This window comes from Grammomys surdaster, unplaced genomic scaffold (genome assembly GCF_004785775.1).
Source record: "Grammomys surdaster isolate TR1022 unplaced genomic scaffold, NIH_TR_1.0 62, whole genome shotgun sequence".
NCBI classification, from domain to species: domain Eukaryota; kingdom Metazoa; phylum Chordata; class Mammalia; order Rodentia; family Muridae; genus Grammomys; species Grammomys surdaster.
Window position 1 is genome coordinate 4,775,317 of NW_021604564.1, and position 22,038 is coordinate 4,797,354.

At 40.8% G+C, this 22,038-nt stretch overlaps 1 protein-coding gene across 1 annotated transcript in view; it reads left to right on the plus strand.

Moving 5' to 3' along the window:
- The first annotated feature begins 449 nt into the window (after window positions 1-449).
- Mtfr1 (mitochondrial fission regulator 1) overlaps window positions 450-22,038 on the plus strand; it is a 32,225-nt gene continuing 10,636 nt past the window's right edge. Inside the window, exons 1-3 of the mRNA XM_028763446.1 lie at window positions 450-507; window positions 13,817-13,958; window positions 20,917-21,015. Of these exons, the coding sequence (XP_028619279.1) occupies window positions 13,893-13,958; window positions 20,917-21,015 (165 nt within the window). The 5' untranslated portion in view covers window positions 450-507; window positions 13,817-13,892. The remainder of the gene's footprint in view (window positions 508-13,816; window positions 13,959-20,916; window positions 21,016-22,038) is intronic.

Consider the following 22,038-nt stretch of genomic DNA (forward strand, 5'->3'; position numbering starts at 1 on the left):
ACACTCCTCCTGAACATACTTGCCAGATGTGAGGCTTGAAACAGAGATCTCCCTGGCGGACACAAGTCCCCATAGAGCTTGGGGATGAGAAAGAGCCTTTGCTTGACACTGGCTGGGTTAGGTTAAGGATTCAGCTCTTTTCAGAGGGCACACACTTGAGACTTCACATGGAATGTGGATCTTCCTACACCCTGAAGGGGCGAAGTTTGCCAACAAAAGTATCCCGGGCAGACGCAGGGAGACAAAGCGCGGTACAAGAGAAAGCACACACCCCTTACTGGGCCCCGCGCGTGCGCACAGAGACCGGGAAAGGTAGCCGGTCTGGCCGGGGTAGCAGACACGCCTTCGGCCCGCCGCTCCTGAGCCCGCCCCCGAGCCGCAGCGAGCTGCTCACTGGCCAGCCTGGGCCGGGCCAGGGGCGGGGATTGGCTGATTGGCATAAGGTCCCGAGACAGCCAATCTGGAAGGCTGAGTAGCTGGGAAGGTGAGGGCTGCCGCGCAGCTGAGGTGAGTGGGGGCCGGGACGTGGAAAAGCGGTTGGCGAGGTGGGCAATGGCTACCACCCGGAGCTGGACGGCGGCGAGAGGCCGCGGTGTGGACTAGGGAGGGGACAGGGCGCGGCGCAGGAGGCCAGCGAGCGGGAGGGAGGCCGCGGGAGCCGCGAGCGGAGAGCAGTCCTTTAGCTCGCCGGCGCCTGGCCTGCTGAGCTCCGCCAGCCGCCGGCCTGGCTCCCATCCCCCGCCGTCGGCGATGCGCCCTCGCTGGATCCGGGCTGGGACGCGGAGCAGGGCGACCCAGGGCGTTCAACTTGTTCACCGAGCTCCACGTTCCTGTCATTTTCGGCTGGCAGCCCTGAACTTTCTAGCCATGCGCAGTTTGCGTGTAGCCTGAGTACGGAGACTTTGAGATCCGCAGTCAAACTAACCAAACTTTGCTTTCCCACTGATGGTTTGTTGTATGATTGGTCTGATGTAACCTCTTCTAGCAGTCACCTCATTTTGTGCTTGAGGATGGTCAATAGAAGTTCTAATCCTCCTCCCCCCACCTCCCAAGTGCAGGATTTAAATCTTGCTTCACTACACTCAGAAAAAAAAAATTTAAGGAGTATTTCACAGTTCTTGGGAATTTAGCGTAGACTTTTTTGTTTTGTTTTGAGTTGTGTCTTCCTTACTCCAGGCTGGGGTGGAATGCTCTATGTAGATTAGGTTGAGCAGCCTAGAACCTAGGTCAACCTCCTGCCTCAGTCACCACGCCCAACTCCATGAATAATCTTTTTGTAGAATCCAGTCACAATTTCCTAGTGTATGTAGCTGTTTTACATTACAATGACTTAGTCCAGGAAGTTGTAACACTTCACCGTGTCTTACTCTGTAGTTACATGAAAGTTAGTCTTGTCCACCTCACTCCCTTCTGCCTCTAGGTTTGAGATGTGGGTCTCACAGAGTCCTGGCTGGCTTGCAGGTTGATATATAGACCAGGACACTACAAACCCCTCCCCACCCCCGAAAAAAAAGTTGTATGACACACATCTAATCCCAGTACTTGGGTAACAGAGGCAAGTAGATCTCTTTGATCTTTGATTTCCAGACTAGCCTGGTTTGTATAGTGAGTTCCAGGCCAGCCAGGGCTATATAGTAAAACTTAGTCTTAAAAAGACCAAGCTTTAAGTTACTTTACACATGAGATTACTATAGTAAATACTCATTTAATATATAACGGCAATACACTGGGGAGTTGAAGCAGGAAGATGGTAAGTTCAGGCAGCCTGGGTTATAGGATGAGAACCTGTCTTAAGAGGAGGAGGAAAACAAAAACAAAAACCCAGAAAATGTATTCTATCCTGTTTGAAAAGTTACAGCAATACAGAAGTTTGTAAATGCAAAAACAGTGTTTTAAAAAAGGAAAATGTCATTAGTTATTCTCAGATGCTGCCAGAGTTATCTCTTCCTCAGTATTCATCAGGTATCTATTTCACCACTGGTTTTGTGGATCTGTGGTATGTGCAGATGTGTTTGCAAATACTGGTGTTTTTTTGAGACCGTCTCTTACTGAGCCTGAATGGAAGCTCAAGACTTCAGCTGGGCTAGCTGACTGTGGCCTACAAGCTACCAGGAGCCACTTGTTTCCAATCTCAAAACTGGGCTGCACGCGTGTACACAACCATGGTCATGAGAAAACCAATTCCCATGTTGTCTGCTGACCACATATATAGAAAAATGTATGTAAAAGTTAAAAATTATTTTAAAAAAGAAGGTAATAGAAATGGGTTCACCATTATGTACAACCAAGTTTGACTATAAAGTGCTTACAAGCTAAGAAAAGTCTCTGTCACAATGTGCAGTTAACTCTGTACCAACACCCTGATCTTTAAACTGAAATGCAAGTCTAGTAACTGAAGTGCAAACTTAAGGTTTCTTTAGAAAGTTGGTTGAATGGTGTTTTGTTGGGGCAAACACATGAAGGAACATTTAGCTGAAGTGGACACAGGTGAAAGGATGTTCTGCTAAAGCAAACATGTGAAAGGACATGTGATGAAGGATTCTTTGCTAATGACATGCATGTATTGATCCACTTTACATTGTGTAGTTGAGCTGCATTTGTCAGACTCTAGAGAGAAACACCGCATAAAACTTCTGGTGGTATGCTGCAGTTTCCGGCTGCTTCTGCGGAATCGGGCTGATTATCAGAGTGACGTCAGTTGAGATGGATGCACATGTCCAGACAAGACCCGTGGAGGACACATGATGTTTGGAGGATGTGATGGACAGTGATGGAGACTGAGCTAGGCTTGCTTATAGAGCTAGCAGTGCAATGCTTGTGGGTACTCTCTTGTGGCAATCTGTAACCCCAGATGTAAGTGGTAGGAAGCTCTCTTCTGGTCTTTAGCCATACATCTTTTTTGTTGTTTTTTGCACTTGTTGTGTAGAAAAGGCTTGCCTGGACCTCAAAGGGGTTTACTTGCCTCTCCCAAGTGCTGATATTACTAGGGTGCTCCATCAGTATACCATATATTGGCAAATACAAGTATATTGGCTAAATAAAATAAGTCTTAACAAATAACCAAGCTGGTCATGTAGCCTAGACTAGCTAATAATTTCATGTAGCTTATGGGATCTTCCTTAGACACCAAATGCAGCATCAACCTCAGCCTTCTTAGGTCATTCAGACAACAACAGGGATCTGGAGACATGTCTTAGCAGTTACTCTTTCTTGTGTAAGGGTTTGTTTCTATTCCTAGCACCTACATGATGGCTTACATCTCTCTGTAACTCCAATTCCAGGGGATCCAATGTTTTCTGGCTTTTGGCCAGGTATGTGGTACATATACATGCAGGCAAAATAGTTACATACATAAAAATTAAACAAAACAAAAGACAAAAGGTCACACTCTGCTGAGGAAAAGATCAGCAAGCTTTTGGATACAGGGACAGAGGCACAGAAAGGCTCATTCTCAAACAGTAGACTTTCAACTAGTCACTTGTTGTTACCAAATTATTCTAGTTTTTACCTTAGTATGTGACACCAGAAGGTGGATTGTTTTTGATGCAAGGAGTTAGCATATATTGTCTCAGTGTTCTAAAAATAGATTCTAATTTCTGTTTATTCTCATTTACTCTTGGTTCTCTAACTGCTTGCTACACCCCTCCCCATAAAAGTAGCTTGTTGTTTCTTATAATGTATGTTAGAGTAGCCTAGTTAATTAGCCAGTATACCATCATCACAAAGTTTCTAGGAAAAAGTATATTTAGTTCTACATGTGTATCCATATACAAATGTCGTGCGACCAATTTAAGCTCATCCCCAACTAGCTTACAAATAAATGGGACTCAGACTATGGTTATTTTATTTGGCTTTGACAACTACTGGGGCATAACCCCTAATCTACTCTTCAAAGTGCAGACTTGGCTACCTCCCCAGTAGTATACCCCAGATACCCCAGGTACTTACTGTTTCTCCTGCCATGTGCTCATGGTTCCTCTCCCTTCAGAGTAGTTTTCGCCTCCTTCTCTTCCTCTCACCTCGTGGTCTCTCTTCCTCCAACCAGTTGACTCTAAACCCAACTATCTCTAATCCCTCTAGTAATTGGCTGTAACCAATTTTATTTAACTAATAGTTTTAAATCAAAGAACAAGGTTTGCACAACAAAAGTTTGTAAACAAGAGAGCTTCAGGTATAGAATGTAGCATTATAATACACAGCAACAGACCAAACGTCAGCAACAACATTGGAAACAATCTGCAGCCTGTTTTAATGCTATTTCTTTGATCCCTGTAACCTTGTAAAATGGTGGGCATAGTGGCCTGCACTTATAATCTGAGCTCCTGGGAGATAGACAGGAGGATTCTGGGACCACCTATCCTAGGCAGTTGGTTAGCTCAGGCCTATGAGAAACCCTGCCTCAAATAGTGACGGATGAGAACTATATTTATCTGTAGTCATGAGCATAAATAATTTAGAATGTAGTTTATGGTGTAGGATTATGCTGGCTTAATAAAGTGGTTGTAGGTTCTCTAAGATCCATCACTTCACTAGCCCTGGGTAGTTGGCTAGGTTTCTCATAGCATTCACGATTTCTTTTGTTGAGTGGATCTTACGTCCAATAAGAGAGCTATTGGTGACTGCTAAGGTAATCCCTCTTGTATCATAAGGTTATCTTGCCACGCTGGTCATTGTTTTGTGGTTCATACCTCATAGCTGGGTGAGATGGTTGCTTCTCCCCTTAGGAAGCTTGTATGGTACCTTGTATGGGATTAAATGTGTGCTACTACTGCCTGGTTAGGAGGTTGTATTTATATATCTAGGCATATATATACTGTATTAACCGTGCAGGGTTCTCTGGAGGAAAGACTGATGGTACATGTATCTGGGTTTATTGGAGTGGCTGTGATCCCATTAGTCCAACAGTCACTATCTCCTTACAGAAGCATCAAGGACCTGTTAAGTCCTTGAGACTGGATGTCTCAGCAGCCCCTAGACAGGTGCCAGTCTTTTTAGTTTACACTGGAATCCCAAAGAAGTTGTAACACCCACCAGTGAAGGAATACAAGAGCAACAAGACAGAGTGAGCGCAAACAGGGAAAAAAGTTTCCTCCTTCTATATCTTTATGTAGGCTGCCACCAGAAGGTATGGCCCATTTAGGGTGTGTCTTAGGGTTTTACTGCTGTGAACAGACACCATGACCAAGGCACCTCTTACAAGGACAGCATTTAATTGGGGCTGGCTTACAGGTTCAGAGGTTCAGTCCATTATCATCAAGGCGGGAACATGGTGGCATCCAGGCAGGCATGGTACAAGAGGAGCTAAGAGTTCTACCTCTTCATCTGAAGGTTGCTAGCAGAATACTGACTTCTAAGAAGCTAGAATGAGGGTCTTAGGATGGGTGTGTCACTCCCACAGTGACACACCTACTTCAACAAGACCATAACTTCAAATAGTGCCACTCTCTGGGCCAAGCATATTCAGACCATGGCAGGGTGGGTCTCCACCTCAAATGACCAACTTGAGAAATACCTCATGGTGTACCCAGCTGCCTGGGTTCTAATTGAGTCCACTTATGTTTAGGTTGACGAGATTAGCTATCACTCACAAACACTTACATTTATATACATGCACATATACGTGTATCAGTGCTATGGGGAAAAACCTAAGCTGGATGGAAATTAGCCATCACATGAAGTAGAACATACATCTTATGTAAGTCTATCACAAAACATACATTCATGTAATAGACACCCAAGTTAGGAAAAGAAAGTTTGCATATCAGAAAATACTTTGATGACCCTCTCCCAACTATTAATTACCCAGATTGAATCAGAGGTAGATACCATAACTCCTTTCAGTGTTTCAGTGTCTTGTCTTCATTTTATGATTCTTTGTAGGAAATGTACTGATGTCTTTCTTTTATTCCTGATAGTGCTAATGTATTTCTCTATTTTCTTAATGAATTTGATCAGAGCACTATTTTTTTTACAATTTGTTTTTTTTTTTTTTTCGAGACAGGGTTTCTCTGTGTAGCCCTGGCTGTCCTGGAACTCACTCTGTAGACCAGGCTAGCCTCGAACTCTCAAACTCAGAGATCCGCCTGCCTCTGCCTCCCAATTTTTTTTTACAATTAATAGACTCTTCAAAGAATGAACTTTTTCATTTATTATTTGCTTTTGTTTTTATATATCTCCCAAGCTGGACATGAATTTACAATCCTCTTGCTTCTACCTCTGAGGTACAGAAATTAAAGAAATTTGCTTTCATGCCTGCTAAACCAGCTCTTGATTTGGTTATATCCTTCACATTCTTAATAGGTCTCTGATGGTTTCATTTTATTTTTTCTTTTTCCACCTAGTTTACTTGTCATAAGTGAGAGGAGAGTTTGTTTGAATATTACCTAACTTATAGAAGCAAAAGTCTTTTTTTTTTTTCCTTTCTTTTTTTTGGTTTTTCGAGACAGGGTTTCTCTGTATAGTCCTGGAACTCACTCTGTAGACCAGGCTGGCCTCGAACTCAGAAATCTGCCTGCCTCTGTCTCCCAAGTGCTGGAATTAAAGGCATGCGTCACCACTGCCCAGCTAAAGCAAAAGTCTTATAGGCATATTTATGTATATATATATGTGTGTGTGTGTGTGTGTGTGTGTGTGTGTGTGTATGTATGTATATGTATTTATGCTTGTATGTATGTATGTGAGTGTGGGTCTAATCCAAGCTGATCTTGAACTCTTCTTTTTCTTTTTAATTGTTTTTATTATATTTTTCTCTTCCATTGTGTGGGTCCTGGGAATCCAATGTGGGTCTTTAGGCATGACAACAGGCACCTCTACCCCTAAGCCATCTTGTTTCTGTTTCCTTAAACTCTTGATTCCCCTGCCTCACCCTCCCACATACTGGGATTAGAGGTAGGCCAGTATATATGTCTTGATAGCCACTTAACAGTTTAGCAACTACTACACACTATCCTAAAAGCTGAGCTGTAGTATCTATCCAAATTGATTAAGTCAAATGAACAAGAAAAACAGTTTGGGCATATGATTTTAATATGCCAATGTACAGAGAAATATATGCACAGGAGGGTCCTTATTTATTTATTTATTTGTTTGTTTGTTTATTTTTCAAGACACGGTTTCTCAGAGTAGGCCTGGCTGTCTTGGAACTGTGTAGAGCAGGCTGGCCTTGAACGCAGGGTCCACCCACCTCTGCCTTTGGTGTGCTGGGACTAAAGGCAAGTGCCTTCACTGCCCAGCTGCACAGGAGGGTCTGAATTCTGGTTGATCAGGAAAGACTTCTTAGAGGAGGTATAGCTAAGCTGAAACAATGCATTAGTAAGACCTAAATTAGTATAGGAGATAGTTGGTAAGTAGAATATTGACTGTAGGTTGAAAGATGAAGAGTATTGAAACTTTGGAGTCAATGACTGTCAACATATAGACTGTGAAGGATGTGGAGGACGACAGAGAACTGACCAGATCATAACAAATTAGGGTAACAGTGCATGGGAGGAGGGAATACCTGTCTCTTTACAATTTTGGAGGTTTCTACGAATATAGACAATGATACGGTTTCTGGTGAAGACAACATGATTACGGAAAATGAAAGAAAAATATGGAATAACTGGTAATACAGATGTGATTTTCTCAAGTAAGAACATATAGACAACAGATTTGGGAGGAAAGTTTTCAAGTTCAGTTTAGATTTTATCTTTTTTGTTTGTTTGTTTGTTTTGTTTTTTCGAGACAGGATTTCTCTGTGTAGTACTGGCTGTCCTGGAACTCATTCTGTAGACCAGGCTGGCCTCGAACTCAGAAATCCACCTGCCTCTGCCTCCCAAGTGCTGGGATTAAAGGCGTGTGCCACCACCGCTCGGCTTTAGATTTTGTCTTAAATGCAGATGGAAGAAACTAGGAAATAGTGATGGACATATTAAGGGTGAAGAGAAGATCTCTGCTATCTATGCAGCGTGTTTTTGGTGTTATAAGAAGTGAGAGGGTAAAGGAGACCAAGGATTTGTTTGGAATGAGGGAAAAGAGAGACCAAGGGTACAATAAATGCTGCGTAAATGCAAATAAATATGTGGCAGGGCACTTCGAGAGTTTCACTCAGCTGACTTATCACTGTTTTATTTGCTGAGAAATGGAGGAGGAAGATAGATTTAAGAGATAGTCCATTTTCTGCTGTTTTAACAGAACATCCAGGAAAGATTTATTCTGCTGGTTTGGAGAAAGAAGTTCAGCATCTTGGCACCTGCTCCTGGGACAGTTACGCTGTCCAGTGTGGAAAGGAACAGAAAGAGAGGGAAGCTGGAGAGCTGGCATGTATACAAGGTGTTAAACTGGTTCTCCTAGTCAGAAACTAACTGTGCTAACTAACACACCGTCTCCGCCCACCTGGCAGCACCTTCAGAGATCACCTCTTGTTTGGTTTTGCTTTGTTTTGTTTGAGGCTGGGTCTTGCTGTGTAGCCTCCATTAGCTTTAAACGCAGTAGAGCCAATTTTGGCATTGAACTCAAGGTAGTCTTTCTGTCCAGCCTAGGATTATTACTATTTGGGGATTAGGTTTCTATCATAAATCCTATGGTGTGGGGAACTGGGCATGGTGGATCACACTTGTTTGGGTTTTTAAATACTTGTTTCATGCGGGTGAGCTCCTGTATGTACACCACATGCATGCAATACTCTGTGAGGCCAAAAGAGCCTCAGATCTCTGTGGAATGTGGGTACTGAGAACTGAACTCAAGAACTTGAGTCCTTTGCAAGAACAGCAAGAACTCTTGTAATTCTGTTGTTTAGGAAGGAGAGGGAAATCAAAGCCATCTTTGTTAGCATAATGAGAATGAGGCCAACCTGGGCTACATGACACCTTGTCTCAGAAAGGCTGGAGTCAAGCAAAACAAAACACACAAAAAATTGGAGGGCAGAGTCAAACTATAGCAGATAGCACAGATAAAAGTTTGAAATTTCTGGTCTGGAGAATGTAGAGGGGGCAGTTAGAAGGATACAAATGTGTAAAGTAAAAAGCTTATTAAATTGTTCGAAGTTGGATTTATGAAATTCTAAAGTTTCAAAGAAGTAACTGAAACTAGTAGGAAGTCTGAGAGTCCAGTGCCCCTTGGATGCCTTTGGTAGAAGAATGTGAGGGTGAAATGAGTTAGGAGATTATTGCTGAGTATGGGAATATAGACCGGGAATGCAGCTGCAGGTAGAGGCTCACCTTGTGCGGTGAAGCCTTTCATACTGTGAGAAGGAGAAGAGAACTTTGTCCAGATAGAAGGCTACAGGATTATGGGAGAAAAGCCAGTCTGGGTATGTTTCTCCTTCTGCTGCAGGCTCTTGCATACTAGGAGTTGGCTTTTGGATTTCTTTCTGATGATATTAAGGACTAAACCTGGGGTTTTGGGCATATTACACCCCTCAGCACTAGATTCGATGTATGTGTGCGTGGGGGATCTTATGTAGCCTAGGCTGACCTCAGATTGACTTTAAGCTGAAGATAACCCTGAATCCCTGATCTAGCAAAGCTTCATCTTGCAGGAACAGGGGTTATGGGAGTTTACCACCAGCTTTGTGTGTTTCTGTTGTTTTCAATTTGAGATTATGTCTTGGTATGTACTCCTGGCGGGCCTGGAGCTTAATCTGTAGCCCAGGCTGGCCTCATACCTGAAGAGCTCCATCTGTCTCTGCCTAAAGTTTGGTTTCAAATGAGAAAGTAAACGTACTTTCAAACACTGGCTAAATAGTAAAGACTATCTGAGGAAGAAAATTGCTTCTGTCCACTCTTGTCAGCTTCAATAGTTTGATATGTCTTTGTGTATATAAGAAAAGTAAAAAGTTGAGGAATTTTATAAAAATGAGATGATAATGTTCAGAGAGCATTGTTTATAATAATGTAAATGGACCTTCAAGTCAATATATAAACTATATATATACATAATACTTTATAATATTCTGTGGTCTATTAATAGCCTTTAAAAGCGTTAGAGTATGTACAGAATATATACAGCAAAAAAATTCTGTTGTGTAACTTGTTCTAAGGCTGTATTTTAGCAGGGTGTGGTGTACTTTTGCCCTTTTTTCTGAGGCATGGTCTCATATAGCCAAGATTGGCCACAGACTGACTATGATGCCTTTAATCCCAGGACTTGGAGGCTGAGGCAGGTGGATCTCTGAGTTGGGAGGCCAGTCTGATTTACATACTGAGTTCTAGGCCAGCCAGGGCTTTGTAGAGAGACAATGAAGTCTGCTCTGACAGGTCCAAAAGTTGCAAACATGGAGAAAGGTTTTGTCCTTTCCCCCTTTTTTTTCTGATTTGCCAAAAGCTGTTCGATTACATTGCTAAAGCTAGCCCCCAAGGTCTATTCCCTCTTTTGGCCACTGACTTATCCTGAGACAAATCACCAAGGTCATTATTTGGCTAACCTGTCCAATCAGGACTTAAGAACTCACCCTTACACAGACTACTTGTTTTTCCACTCCTGCCAAAACACTTGTCGATGCTGCTTGCTGTCTGCCTTTGCCTGATTCAGAGGCAGCCTCCTCCCCTGACTGCCCCCCAAGGTTATTAGCTTGGTGTCTAGGTGTGTTTTGTCCTGATTCCTGTCTAACCTCCCCTACAGACCCTGTCTCAAACAAACAAACAAACAACAAAACAGAGTCTATATTTGAAATACTTTACTTGAAGTATAACTTACACTCCAGAAAAGTTTGTAAAACATCTTGGTGAGTTTTTACAAGGTCAACACATGAGTATCTGTGCCAAGAAGTAGAACAGTGTCAAGGAGTCCTGGAGCTCTGCTGGCACCTCTTATCAGCCATATCCTCTTCCTTCCATTTTTGTCCTTTTTCATGAGGCAGGGTCTCATGTAGCCCAGGCTGACCTCAGACTCACTATGCTGCCAAGGGGGACCTCAAACTGATCTTCTGGATTTAGGGATGACAAGCATGTGCCTTATGCTTGTCTTACCTGTTTATGCCTTTTTAAGAATGGCAGCATCTGTGTGAAAGTTAGAATCATTCCAGCATTGACAGTGCTGTCATTGACAGTCAAGTGTGCCGAATTACTTTTAGGGAAGAGCCAAATGACAGCAGTAACTTGCATGTTCTAAGTGACCAAGAGTGTGGGGCAGCTCATGAGGTAGCAGCACTTCTGGAGACAGAAGAGAATCACAAGTTCAGAGCCAGAGTTGGAGAGAGCTCAGCAGGGAGGTACACTTTGCTGCTTTCCAGAGGACTGAGTTTAGTTTCCTGAACCCATGTTAGGAGGCCGAAAAACCCCTTTATACAAATACAGCTCCAGAAAATTTAGTGCCATCTTCAGGTCTTCTTCAGGCTTCCACATGCATCTGGCAGACTTGGATACAGAGCATAAAAATTAAAAAAAAAAAAAAAAAAAGAAAGAAAGCCAATGGGGGTCATTCCTTTACTACATAATCTGTTTCAGGGCTTTGTTTTGTTTTAAGGGAGAAATTGGCAGGAAGCAACATTGACACTTTTAAAGTAATAATGAACCTAACGGTTTCAGAGCAGTCCGTAGAAACAGCAGTATTCCAGTGGCTAGCCAGTTTTCCATTAAACAATGAGTACTGCCTAGGAAAGCTCTATGGTGAGTGATTGTGGAATATGTGGAGTTGGGATGTTCCCTAGAGTCCAGTGGAGGTCATTAAGTCACTACACTGCCCATTTTGATTTGGCATGACATTTTCAGTCTCTATAGTTGAATGAATCAGTATTTCATAATTTTTTTTTTTAATCTCTGTAACATTCTATTGGTTCTGATTTTCTTGAGAACCCTGACCAATGTAGTATTAAAAATAAATCTGTCTGGGTTTGGTGGCACATACCTATAAACTGAACTCAAGAAGCAGAGGCAGGATCATAAATACAAAGTCATTTCAGTTAAAGCCAGCTTGGATTATGATAGACCCAGTCTGAAAAAAACGTGCAGGCAATAAGAAAACAAAACAAATAAGCAAATCCAAGAAAACCCAGGGCTGGGGAGGTAGGTCAGTTGGTAAACACAGGGACCTGAATTTAATCCCCAGAACCCAACTGAAAAACTGAGTGTGGATAATGAATGCTTGTAATCCAAGCACTGGGAGAAGGGATAGGCAGATCCCTGGAGCTTGCGAGCCAGCCAAGTATACCCTGCTCAGGCACCTTCCAGGCCAAGGACTGACCTTGTGTTGAAAGAAAAATGTGTGTTGAGGGAATGGCCCCTGAAACTGTCCTGTGATACCCCATAAGTAGGTGGTCACATATATACATAAATAGGTTTTCTGTTTGTCATAATTAATGCTTAGAAGCAATTGAGATATCTTAGATGAATAAATAATAAACCATGGCACTTTTAGAGAACGGAATATTCAGCACAAAAGAAATTAGCTTTTCGGGCTGGAGAGATGGCTCAGTGGTTAAGAGCACTGACTGCACTTCCAGAGGTCCTGAGTTCAAATCCCAGCAACCACATGGTGGATCACAACCGTCTGTAATGAGATCTGATGCCCTCTTCTGGTGTGTCTGAAGACAGCTACAGTGTATTCATATATAATAAATAAATAAATCTTTAAAAAAAAAAAAAAGAAATTAGCTTTTCAACCTGAAAAGCTATGTGTGGATGAAGCTTAAGTATCTTACTGGTGAAAGGAACCAGGCAGAAAAGCTGCATATTGTAGGTTTCTGAGACTGAGACAGATCTGTAGGAAAAGCATGAAATTAGCTGGGGTTGGGAAGGGGTAGGGAATAGGGGGAGTGGAAGTGGGGAGAGAGAGGGTTGTGGCTAGGGGGATTTCTGAGTTCAAGGCCAGCCTGGCCTACAGAGAGAGTTCCAGGACAGCCAGGGCTATACAGAGAAACCCTGTCTCAAAAAACAAACAAAGATGTTTGCCTATTTGTACTGAGACAGTGTCTTGCTGTGTAGTTTAGGCTGGCTGGAAGCTCTCAGCTCTTCCTGTGTCTCAGAAGTGTTGGAATTACAGGAGTGACTTTGCACTTTAACTTTATGAAGTTAATGATGGTAGGATGCTGTTATTTGTCTTATTTGCTGTCAGTATATTCTTATGTAGGCCATGGTGCTCATACGCTGATCCCTCTGCCTCAGCCTTCTCAGTGCTACCACACTCAGGAATGTTTTGTTTTGTTTTTATGACAGGATTTCTTGTAGTTTAGGGTGGCTTTGAACAATGGATTCTCCTGCCTTTTTCTTCAAATGCTGAGATTACATTTGAGATTCACCACATCTGACTGCTTTATAACAACAACAACAAAAAAATCACTCATTTCTGTTTTGACAGTTGTCTTTGTTTCTTAAATTCCTGTTGACTCAAAGATTTGTTCATATAACCTGCATAGAACAAGGGGATGATGCTACAGTGTATCTGATCTAAGGTCTAGTCACGGGCTTTTTTATACAGTAATGAAGACATGTATGTTCTGGTTAGTGTTGGACATGCTGCATGATTTCACATTACAACATATGTGTCATGCCGATGTTGTTGTTGTTATTATCATTGTTTTATTTATTTTATTTTAGTTTTTTGAGACAGAGTCTCTTTGTAGCTCTAGCTATTCTGGAACTATGTGGACCAGGCTGGCCTCAAACTCGTAAGAGTTTGCTTGCTTTTGACTTCTGAGTGGTGGGATTATAGGTGTGTGCTACCATGTAAACAAGCTGAGAATGTGTACATTTTGTTTTCTCTAATTTGCACTCCAAGTTTTGTAGTTAAAGCTTACTTTGTGAGACATGCAAATATAGAGGTTGTAAATAAAAAATGATCTCATTAGTACTCAGTTGAAAATTGTTTATACTACACTCAGTATTTGCATTGAAATTTTCAGTGTACTCTATGGACCATGTGCTGCTATGGATGCCTGAAGTACTTGACCTGCAGGTTGGGAAGACTCAGCCATCTCCATGCTGGGCTGGATTAAGTGCCTGATGAGGATGTGGTTTCAGCGAGTTGGGGTCAGCATGCAGTCGGTGAGTGCTCACAGCCCATCCTAAAATCCAGAAATTTAGATGTTCTGAGGCTTTTCTGAGAAAATGATAGAACCTTTAACAACATTTAAGTTTATTGTATGCTGTGATTTGATTACTGTTTAAATCACAGAGGTGGGTCTGTTCCCTGTACAGTGAGGCAGTGACTTCTTAGGTTATGTTTAAAACTTAAAACTGTAGTTACATGATCTGAAGAAGAGTACATTCACTAGTGAAGAAAAGCTTCAATAGAGAGAAATCACGGACTGGCTCACAATTTGTAACTTTGAGTGTTTTTGAATTAATACTAAATATTATAGATAAATGATAAAGCATAGTTTCTAAAATGTAACAATAGAGAGAAAATTTAGCCTATTATATAATTCAATACCATGGATTTTTACTTATTATTTATTTATTTATTTATTTATTTATTTTTTAAGACAGTACTTCTTTGTATAACCCTGAATGTCCTGGAACTCACTCTATAGACCAGGCTGTCCTTGAACTCAGAGGTCCGCCTCCCTCTGCCTCCCTAGTACTGCCATTAAAGGTGTGTGCCTCCATCACCTGGTGATTTTATTTATTTTGGAGATTATGATTTTATTAATTTTTAAAAATATATTCAAGATCCCAGTATGTCCCAGGCTTACAAGAGTAAGTTAATATATAGGCCACACTAGTTTCAAACTCAGATTTTCATCCCTAAACTAGGAACAAGAATACTTGCCAGTATAGTTAACCATGGATTAGATAGCAGTGTCTCTCTGGATAGGGGCATCAAAGGAATAAAAAAGGGATAGACTCACATACAGTGAAACTGGGATCAGGTGGTTAACATGCATTGTGTATTTTTTCAAGAACTTGGCATGACAATGAACTTGATAATATGCTTAACATGACCTAGAAGCCCAAACTGGCCTCCTTCTTTACCTGTTTTATCTGCTTCCCCATTGTTAAAAACCAACATTCATTGTGCATGTGTTCAAGCCTCAGAAAGACTTGGAGGACTTGGTTTTTCCACTATGTAGGTTCCAAGGATGGAACTCAGGTCATCAGGCTTGGCACCAAGGGCTTTTCCCTGCTGAGCCATCTTTCTGGCTGGAGTCTGTTGTTTGTGTGTATTCATTTGCTATATTGGACATTGGACCTAGGGCCTGGTACATGCAAGGCATGGCTCAACCTCTGACCTACATCTCTATCTCCCAGCTCCCCTTTTAAAAACATGGTGTGCATGTGTATAAAGTGTGTGGTGGATGATACTAGGCACATGTTAGAAGTTAAAGGTAACTAAGTGGATCTGTTCGCTCCTTCCACCTTTATGTGGGTTTCAGGGATCAAATTCAAGTAGCCAATCTTGGGCAAGCCCCATTTACTGTTGAGTCATTGCACCAGCAACTCCCTATCCCTTTAAAACAAAACAAAACAAAACAAAAAAACCAAAATATAAAATGTTATAGAATACTGTATATTTATATACATGTTATATAAATATAAAATGTTATAAAATACTGTCTCACAAAGTTGCTCAGTCTGGTTTTGAACATGCAACTGTAGTCCCTCAGTCTCCTGAGTAATGGGGATTACATGCCATTTACCTACGTATTTTACAGTAGACATTAACAATGCTCTAACCAGTACTCAGTGCCCAAAGCTTTTACATTCAGACCACTACTCCTTACAGAGAAGAAACTGAACTTCCCAGCTTGGCTGCCTTGTCCAGTTACCTGAGGCAGAGACCAGGTCTGTGTCCACAGTCCTGCCTCTTTCTAGTATATTTTGGTACTTCTAAAAGAAGGGGAAGAAACCCTAATGAGTACCTTAACTCATTTAATACTCATAGACTCATGAAATTATAGTATCCACTTTATAGATGAGAAAGTAGAAGTGTAAGGAATAATGATTTGTTTATAGACAATAAATTGGCAGATCCTGCTTTTAAAGCCAAGGCTTAATGCTGTGCCAGATTGTGCTGTATCTGTCTTTTCACTGCCTTCTACCTCGCTTCCCTTTTTTCTTTAAACAGTGCCCCACTCTATAACTCTTGATGTCCTGGAACTGTGTAGACCAGGCTAGCCTACAATTTACAGAGATCTACTGACCAGGCCAGCCCAGTCAGTCAACAGGTTCTCCAGAACAGGAGTGAGGATTAAAAAGAAAAAAGACCATTAGACAACATTGTAGCATTACCCCAGCCAGTTCTGAGACTGAAGGCAGCATTATTTTTTTCCCAATTTGCTTTAAAACCATTTTAATTACATGCAGGTATTTAGGTCAGTTCTGGGTTGAGGAACTAGCAATACAATAGATGCAAATAGTCAAGGAACAAGCTAGGCGGTAAGCAATGTTCACTCCCATGATCACTGTTTCCAAGGACTCATCAGGATGACCAAAATATCTGAGCCTACTTCCTTGTCCTAGCCCAAAGTCATATTCATGCCTGAAGCCTACTTCTTTGTTCTAGCCTAAGACTTGGATTCCTGACTGAACTTACTTCTCTGTTTTAGCCTAAAATTAGATTCCTGCCTGAACTTACTTCCTTGTCATGGCCCAATGTCAGATTTCTGACTAAAGCCCTTTCCTTGGCCAATGTCAGATTTCTGCCAAGAGGCCCCAAAAGCTCTCCACAATCTACCTCTTGACTGGGATTAAAAGGTGTGGCCCATAATGCTTGGCTCAACTTTTTTTTTTTTTGGTAATATTTTGTTTTGTGTGTATGTATATTTTGCCTGCATATATGAGCCTGCATATGCATCACTTTGTACTTGGTGCCAAGGAGAGCAGAAGAGGGTACCAGATCCCCTGGAACTGGAGTTAGAGACCATTGTTTGTGAGCCTCCATGTGAGTGATGGGAATTAATCACATGTGCCCTGGGAGAACAGCTAGTACTTTTAACTGCTGAACCATCTTTCCTCAACAAGTACATTTAAATTAGAGGACAACTCTAATTGGAGAAAGGAAAGGAAAGAGACAGACAGACAGATCCCAGTCAGTTCTCTTCGTCCACAGTGTGGGTTCTGGTATTGAACTCAGGTCATAAGTCTTTATGGGCTGAGTCATCTCACCAGCCACACTTCCAACATTTGTTTGTACTTAAAACATCTTCATGATGTTTGAATTCTTTCTGCATCCTATATGGTTGTCCATAAGGAAAAAAATTCAAAATCTATGTTTATATTTAGACTTTTGTGAGACAGTCTTATATGTGGCCCATATTGGACATGAACTTAAGATACCCCTGTCTCAGTCTCCAGAGTGATGGCATTAGAGTGTAAACCATCAGTCATTTGAATATGACTGGAACTGTTCCCAGCAATTTATATTTGAAAAATTATAGGCAATATGTGAATTGTATTATCAGTCTATTTATACACCTCAGTTATCCCTCTGTTACCGTCTGTGCTTAGAAAGAAGAGTATAAGCCATTGTGTGGCTGGGAGAACTGAGAGAACGACTCTTTGGTTAGAGATTCTACTATTGGATGTGCTGTGTATCTGGGTGGTCACATACCCGCATGCTTTTAAATTTTTTTCATGGGTCCTTTGGAATTAGGAATTTGTATTTGTTGAATCTTCTTAAAAACTGTAATTAATGGTTTGTATTCTTCCATCTCCCCCAATGTTACATGCACATGTTAATTTACAAATAATTTCAGGGATATGAAACTGAAACTGTATCATATAGATTGAAGAAAATATTAGAATGAAGCTTATTGTTTGACTAAATTTTTTCAAATAATAATATAGTTTCTAATGGGTTCCTACATTGAGCAGGGACAGATGACAGCTTCAAATGTCAACACTTCTACAATAGCATTTCACCACACGAAAGAAAACAAATTGCTTTTCTCTTGTCTTTCCTTGCTATCATCACTTTCAAACCCTGTTGCTAAATGTTGTGGACTGGCATTCCTAGACACAGGCATACACAAGTACAGACGTTGTTGATTATAAGCAGTTTTTGTAGATAAAGCAATGTATAGTTTCTCTCAGAAGTTAATTGAATGTCTTATTAATTAGATCAAATTTTCTAGTAATGACAGTTTTCTCTCTGCCTACTCTTTCATCTGAGAAAAATTTGATGGCAGTTTCTCTTTAGAGAGTCTGCCCTTCTCCAAACTAGTATACTGAGAAGTACAGTTCAGCCACAAGTCAGGGTACCAAGTGTTCACTGTTTCTTCTGAGCCATTTACAATTTCTCCCCACTGTGAGGGCTGGATTTAAAAGGGGGTCGGGAGGAGAAAGAAAGAATCAGGTATCAGAGCCGGGCTGTGGTGGCGCACACCTTTAATCCCAGCACTTGGGAGGCAGAGGCAGGCGGATTTCTGAGTTCGAGGCCAGCCTGGTCTACAGAGTGAGTTCCAGGACAGCCAGGGCTACACAGAGAAACCCTGTCTCGAAAAACCAAAAAAAAAAAAAAAAAAAAAAAAAAAAAAAAAAAACAAAAAAAAAAGAATCAGGTATCAGGATCTCACATTAGACTTCCTGGAAGTTAGCTGTTTCCTCTTATTTTTTACCATCTTATGGAGGCTGTGACTTCTTTCTAAGTATTCCAGTCATTATACAGTCTTTTGCTTTGTATTATTGTTTTCATACTAAGTACTGGGCAGTTAGTTCATAAGGATCAGAAGAGCAACATTATGTTAGTTTACTGTGTATGCTTAAAAACGTAATGACACAAAGCAGTCTGTTCTAATTTTGTAGGCAAGGCCTAAACAGTTTACTTATTCCTTATAATTAAAAGCTGAATCACTGGCCACTTCCCTTCTTGAGAGCACCTGACATTCTTTCCTGCTGATGTTAAACAGATGGGAAGACGCTAGTGAGGGTTGCTGGAGTCTGGCAGAAGCATTGGCCCAGACCTGGGCAGGTCCTTTCCAAGGTTTTCTTTATGATCTTTCTTCCTCCTTGGGCAGGAATTTGCTTCCTAGAGATGTGAGGTTCACTTCAGACTAGATAATTGTTACATTATGATGCACAAATATCATTCCGCTTTTCCTACATCACAGTAGAACTTTGGCTTGTGACTAAATGGGAGATTGGAAAAGAAATGACTGACTGCTGTAGTTACCATTGCCCTATGGGTTTTATTTTAAAAGATCAAGACGTATCAAAATGTATAAGGTAAAAAGCTTAAGGATAGTGTTCTATAATGACTTTCTCATATTCTTTCTTGCCTGGTGATTCTTTTTGTTGTTGTGACCTGTGAGAACCATTTCTCTGTTGGCTGTTCTTCCATCATGTAATGGAGACTGCTGATGGGCCTCTATATAATTGCTGGTGCTTTTATACTTTCTGTAAACGAGGGTAACTTTGTCTTCAAGTTCTTTTTGTAACTTCATTTACATTTTAATATTGAATCTATTCACTGACTCAAGTTTCCAAATTGTGCTGTCAGTTTTATTTGCTTACAAAGATTTTTTTTTTCTTTTTAAGAAGAAAAACAGCATCTAAAAGGTTTTGTTGGCTGCCATAGAATTTTCTGTAATTCTTCCAGATAAAAGTCAGTAAAATCAGGACCATAGTTGATAGAAAAACTTAAAATGAGGCAGATGCCTGAGGTGGGGTGGGTACCACATGTACCCCCACAAACTTCACTCTGATTCATACATGATAGTATTCTAAACTGGATTTAGTTACTAAAATTGGAGAATTTAAAGCTATTTCTATGAGTGTTTTTATATACTGTATATGCTTTGAGAATGGTATATGGTCTAGTTTTGGTAAGTATTATATCCACCGTAGTAAATGGGAACTAACTGTTGGTCATAAAGTTTCCATTAGGTTAATTAGTATTCATAATTACATTAATATAGTAGCATAATTTCATTCTTTAAATTAGAATTTTGGCCGACTTTAAATAGGGAACTATGTCCATTTTTATCTGACTGGTGTTTATTTAGTATTAAGAGATAATTGAAGATGAAAATTTGAATTATGATTTTTTTTTCTTTCAAAACTGCTCTTTACCTCTCTGTCTAGGCTTTCGGATATAGCATTGGACATGGGTAGATTTTCTGTGTTGGAAGGGTACTATTCCAGCTGAAGTCTCCAGTAACCTAACTAACATTTATGGCCTGGGCTGTGTTGTGAGTTTTTAGGTATCATCTAGTGCACTGAGTCATCTCTCACTGGGGGTGGAGGGAGTTGGGGGGGTGGGGGGTAGGGGGGGTGGGGGTGTCCTCAGGGTGCCAACTCCTAGCGCACATAGCATTTTATAAGATTTAAAGACAGGCCCTTCAAGTGGGACAAGTGGGACTGGATTTATCCCACAAATGCTGGGACAGTCACCTTTGTGTAGTAAAAAATAATATTCATGACACAACCACTCCTCAAGCTTCATATGGATTTTGGATTTAATTTGAAAGATTACCTTAGTCAAAGTGGCTCATATTTCCAAATTCTTATGATTTTAAAATTCTAAAACTGAAAATATGGTAAAATAGGTACAGAACATTTCTTGTGTAGAATCGTAAGAAAATAGTTTGTACTTCCCAGTACGGTATTATTTTAAGATTGCTAGAGGATATTGGTGTTGCTGAGATGGATTGCTGCACAAACCTGAGTTTGATACCCAGAACTCAGTGAAGGTGGCAAGAGAGAATAGACTCCAGAGGTGTTCTCTGACCTTTATATGTAAGCCAGCACACACACACACACACACACACACACACACACACTCACACTCACACACACACACACACACACACACACAATCAAAATATGCTAGATACTAGTCTATATTTTTACATAATATGTTATATGAAGATATTTTTGCTGTAATACCAACTGTCTGTCCATCCGTTAACATTTTGGAATTGAGAAATAGTAGCTTATTTCCTAGAACATTGAGAACATTCTGAAACTGTGACTACTGTGTTAGCATTCACTCAGTAGGCCCATGTATTGTACTAACAATTGGAGAAATTTATAATTGTTTGGCTTTTCCTTGTTTCCTTAGGCACTGTGGTCTGGAAAACCATATGGTTCATCTCGAAGTATTGTAAGGAAAATTGGTACCAACTTATCTCTGATTCAGTGTCCAAGAGTTCAATTTCAGGTACTGGGTTTTGTGCTTTTCATATTTTCATGGTGTAATGTGTACCTTAGAATGGTAATAGGCATGGTATTTTCAGAAATACTGAATTGTTTTTAGGCTTTCTCCTATTAATAACACTGAAATAGAGAGGATTAACAGTCAAGGTCTTTCTAATTTTAGTTGCTCTGAAGTGATTATTCCAGATCCTCAACATTTATCCTCCCTGAAAATGCCTAGGGAAGCTTGGGAGGCCTGTGATAAGACAATTGTTAATTCCCAAATGACCTTGAACCAGTTTGGCTGGTTCTTCAGCTCTTCTGACCCTATAGAAGTCCTCTTTTGTTACTGTGTTGTCTTGTGGTGGTTAGGGTTGACCTTAGGCCTTAAGTTGTACTAGGCAAATATCCTAACATCTAGCTGTACCTTTTGCACTTAAAAATGTTTCTTGGGGAGAGCAAGTTGCAAAGCACGAGGAGTTTGACCCTGGGACCCACGTGGTAAAAGGAGAAAAGTGACTCTTTAAGTTGTCCTCTGATTTGCACACTCACAGTAACGGATACACACACACACACACACACACAAACACACACACGGTAAATAAGTAAATAATTGTAAAAAAATAAGAGAGTTTCCTTCCTGGCAGTAATCCTGTCAGTTCATCACTGTGAAGGACTAGGTAAAGAACTTTGAAGGTTTTGTTTTTATGAACTTCTAAGTTGTATGAAATGAAAACAGGAAGAGCTGGGAATATATACCTTGGATCCCAGCACCTTAGAGGCTGAGGCAGGATCAGGAGTTTCAGGCTAGCTCCAGCTACATAATGAATGATACATTGTTTCCATAACAGAAAAAGGAAATAAACACTCTGCAAATGCAAGCGTGCATTTTTATATCTTAAATTTAAGAAAATATACATGCAGGTGATCACAAATGCTCTTAGATAGTTTGTGATAACCTGGATGGGAGTTGACCACCTTCTGCAACTCATAGGCCTCTGGGTAATTCAGTCTTGGTTTGGGGTAGTTTTGTTTCGGACAGTTTTCT